Source organism: Elephantulus edwardii, unplaced genomic scaffold (genome assembly GCF_000299155.1).
Source record: "Elephantulus edwardii isolate Elephantulus edwardi_28Jun2011 unplaced genomic scaffold, EleEdw1.0 scaffold00196, whole genome shotgun sequence".
Lineage (NCBI taxonomy): Eukaryota > Metazoa > Chordata > Mammalia > Macroscelidea > Macroscelididae > Elephantulus > Elephantulus edwardii.
In genome coordinates this window covers 5,280,353-5,283,670 of record NW_006399946.1, presented here as the reverse complement: position 1 = coordinate 5,283,670, position 3,318 = coordinate 5,280,353, and the positions used below count along the sequence as shown (strand labels likewise).

General features: G+C 41.0%; 1 protein-coding gene across 1 annotated transcript in view; it reads left to right on the top strand.

Annotated features, from left to right (window-relative positions):
• The window catches only part of AFG3L2 (AFG3-like AAA ATPase 2), a 75,474-nt gene that overhangs the window by 61,973 nt on the left and 10,183 nt on the right, over positions 1-3,318 (top strand). Inside the window, exon 16 of the mRNA XM_006897015.1 lies at positions 2,491-2,685. Within this exon, the coding sequence (XP_006897077.1) occupies positions 2,491-2,685 (195 nt within the window). The remainder of the gene's footprint in view (positions 1-2,490; positions 2,686-3,318) is intronic.

Genomic DNA, 3,318 nt, shown 5'->3' with positions numbered 1-3,318 from the left:
TTGACCCACTTACTTCCCAGCTCCACCCTCCACCAGGATAACCCTTCACATCTGCCAAGTCCCTTCAGAAAATATCTTCCATTGTCCAAACCATGATCTGACAGCTTATATCTTAAGCTTTCTTGGCTTCTGTGATTCCAAACACGTCAACTGCTGACATTTTTTTTTCTTTTGACCAGTGTCTCTTAAGTTTAATTGTACTGTCTCCAAGGGAAGGTGATGTGTCCTGTAGAACTCTTGTGTAGATTATGTTTTCCCTTCCGCCCAGGAGCACGTTCTCCTGCTGGTTTTTCCTGGGTACCTGAAAGATGCCTCTTTGCTATTATCCGAGGTGACCTTCCCCAGTGTGCAGCTTCCCTGCTTCCCTTCCGCCCAGGAGCACGTTCTTCCACCGGTTTTTCCTGGGTACCTGAAAGATGCCTCTTTGCTATTATCCAAGGTGACCTTCCCCATACAATAAAGCTTACTTTGAACTTGATACAAAGTGGCAGTCTTTGAAAATACCGATTGTTTTGTTTGTGCTAGCTCCTTTTTTGTCTTCTGTACCTGTCGCTTTCTCAAATCCTTTTTCATGCTTGATATTTGAAAAGAAATTTTCAGATTTTTTTTGGTTTTGGTTTTTTTTTTAACCTTCCATTTTTCTGAAGGCATTATTTGTCATGATTATTTGTTTTTATGTTCTAGAAAGTTGAATCTTCATTTTGAAATAATGTTTTTCTTTTTTTTCTGCTCTGAGCAGCCCTACTGGTATAGTAGCTTACGTGTTAAAACTGCCCAAGGCAAGGTCAGGAGTTCTGATCCAGCAGCCTCTCTGTTAAGATGTGATGCTCTGGGAAACCCATGGAGGTTTGCCAGGAATCCGAATGACTTGTTAGCGGTCAAGTTTCGTGGAATTCTGACAGATGTTGTACTTTCCTATACTTTATTATTTTCCTAATATCTTTAAGCCTCTTTTGAAATAGTAAGGTACGATTTTCATCTCTTTTATGAGATTTTCATCTGTTCTATCAAACTGTTTCTGTTCTGCTTGTTGTACTTTTAGATAAAGATTCTGTTTCTTACTCCATTTTTCTCGTAACAAACTCTGTACACCTTCATCAGTAGCACTGTTTCCTCCTCCTTCAGCTCTGGTAACTGTCACTTGCCATTTTTTACATGAAATTTCTTTTTCTCATCTCTTAGAGGGGAGTGATTAGGATGGTTTTTCTTTTTTTTTTTAATTTTTATTTTTGTGTGCGTGTACCGTCAAATCAGATCTGACTGGTACAGGAGGAGATTGTCCCTCCTTCCCCGGCAGAGCATCTGGTGGATTCGAACCGTGCGCCTCTGGGATTGTAGTTGTAGTTCCTTGCCACTAGGCCACCTGAGCTCCCAGGATGGTTTTTCTTGTCTTATGATTTCAGAGTTACTTTTTCCTGTTGATTTCATGAAGTGGGTTTTTTTTTGTTTTTTTTTTTTCCAAAAAAATAACTTCCTGGTGAGATCTCCTACCCCTGCTCACCACTTTTTTCTAGTGTGCATCTTCCCTCTTCAGGCAATTCAGACTTGATTTCCTGTGTGGGACTGTCTAGAAGGTGGTCTTTGAGGGATTATTGAGAGTTCTGAGGGTCTAGGCTAGGCCATTCCCCCACACTTTGTCCCTTAGACTTAGTGAACTATTACTGATATGTGCCATTGAGTTGACGATTTATAGCAACCCTGTGAACAACGGATCTGCACCCTGCAGATCTTTGCCATCCTCACCATTGCCAACAACACTTGAGCCCACTGCTGTAGTCATTGTGTCGATTGTCTGGTCAGTGGTCTTCCTCTCTTACCTTCCACCTTTCCAAGCATGATGTTCTCCTCCAAGGACTGGCCCCTCCTAACAGCATGCCCAGAGTATGTGAGACAGAGTTTCACCATCCTTACCTTCGAGGAGCACCTGGCTGCACTTTCTCCAGGACGGGCTGTTTATTTTCTTGGCAATCCACAGGATATTGAGTTCTTTTCTTCAGCACCCCAACTCAAAGGCATCAGTTTTTCATCAAATAGTGAACTAGAGGTTACAAAAGCTCTTGTAGTTCAAGTTGTTTTCCCATGAATGTGCCACAATTTCTGGAAAGAACGTATTGGCTCTTTTGGTGTTCTAATTTTTTCGGAGTTGCCATATTTGTTTCTCCTCGTTTTCCCCTTTTTATAGTTAATATTGTACAGGTCTTTTGCATGTTGGAGACTTCTTGTCACCTGTTTGTCACCTAATTCTGTTGTAGATGTCTGGTTTATTGGTTTTGCTTCCTACTTGAGGAATTTATAACCCTTTGCTATTCATTGGCTGCCTGGCTAACTTAAGCCCATTGTGTAGGATATACTGCCAGGGTAAAATGTAGTATAATACACTGACGTGCGTAAATTTCATGTCATTGTAAAGACTTCCTGCCATTTTACAAAAGTCCATTGACTTGTCAGGAAGAATAGATGCCTGTCATTAACCATATATTCTTTTTTCAGATTGTTCAGTTTGGCATGAATGAGAAGGTGGGACAGATTTCCTTTGATCTTCCACGTCAGGGGGATATGGTATTAGAGAAGCCTTACAGTGAAGCCACTGCAAGACTGATAGACGATGAAGTTCGAATACTTATTAATGATGCTTATAAAAGGACAGTAGCTCTCCTCACAGAAAAGAAAGCAGATGTAGAGAAGGTAGGTGCCAGTTTATGACTGATTTGCTACCTGATTTTGCATCAAAAAGTGATAGATGGGGTATTTTGGTTGGTTTATAGACTTCAGAGTTTTCTTTCTCTGCCCAGCTCTTGTGCTCATTCATCCTCGTGTTACAGAACCAGCTTCATGTCTGTGCAGGGGTGAGGTATGTGGTGAGGGAAGCAGACACTGCCCCAACTCTGGCATCTCTTAGTTTCAAACTAGAAATATGAAGGAGAGGTCAGTAAAAATTGTTAACTGCAACATAAATAGTAATGAAATTCGCATTATTCCCCACCAGATGTCTTATGTGAAGTGCAGTTAATTGGCTGGAGCGACTATTTTCTTACAGAATAAACAGTGAGAGATGAAAAGGCAAAAAAGAACAATCTAGATAATAAGAAATCAGCCATCAGAATTAAATTTGGCTTGATTGTGAATAAACATGCTTAAAGGACCAGGAGGTAGTCATCAGAACAGAGCAAGGGAACACTGCATGGTTCAAAATTGGGAAGGGTGTACGCCAGGGATGCATCCTATCTCCATATCTTTTCAACCTATATGCAGAACAGATTATCCGGGAGGCTGGGCTCTATGAGGAGAAATGTGGGGTCAAGATTGGTGGACGATTTA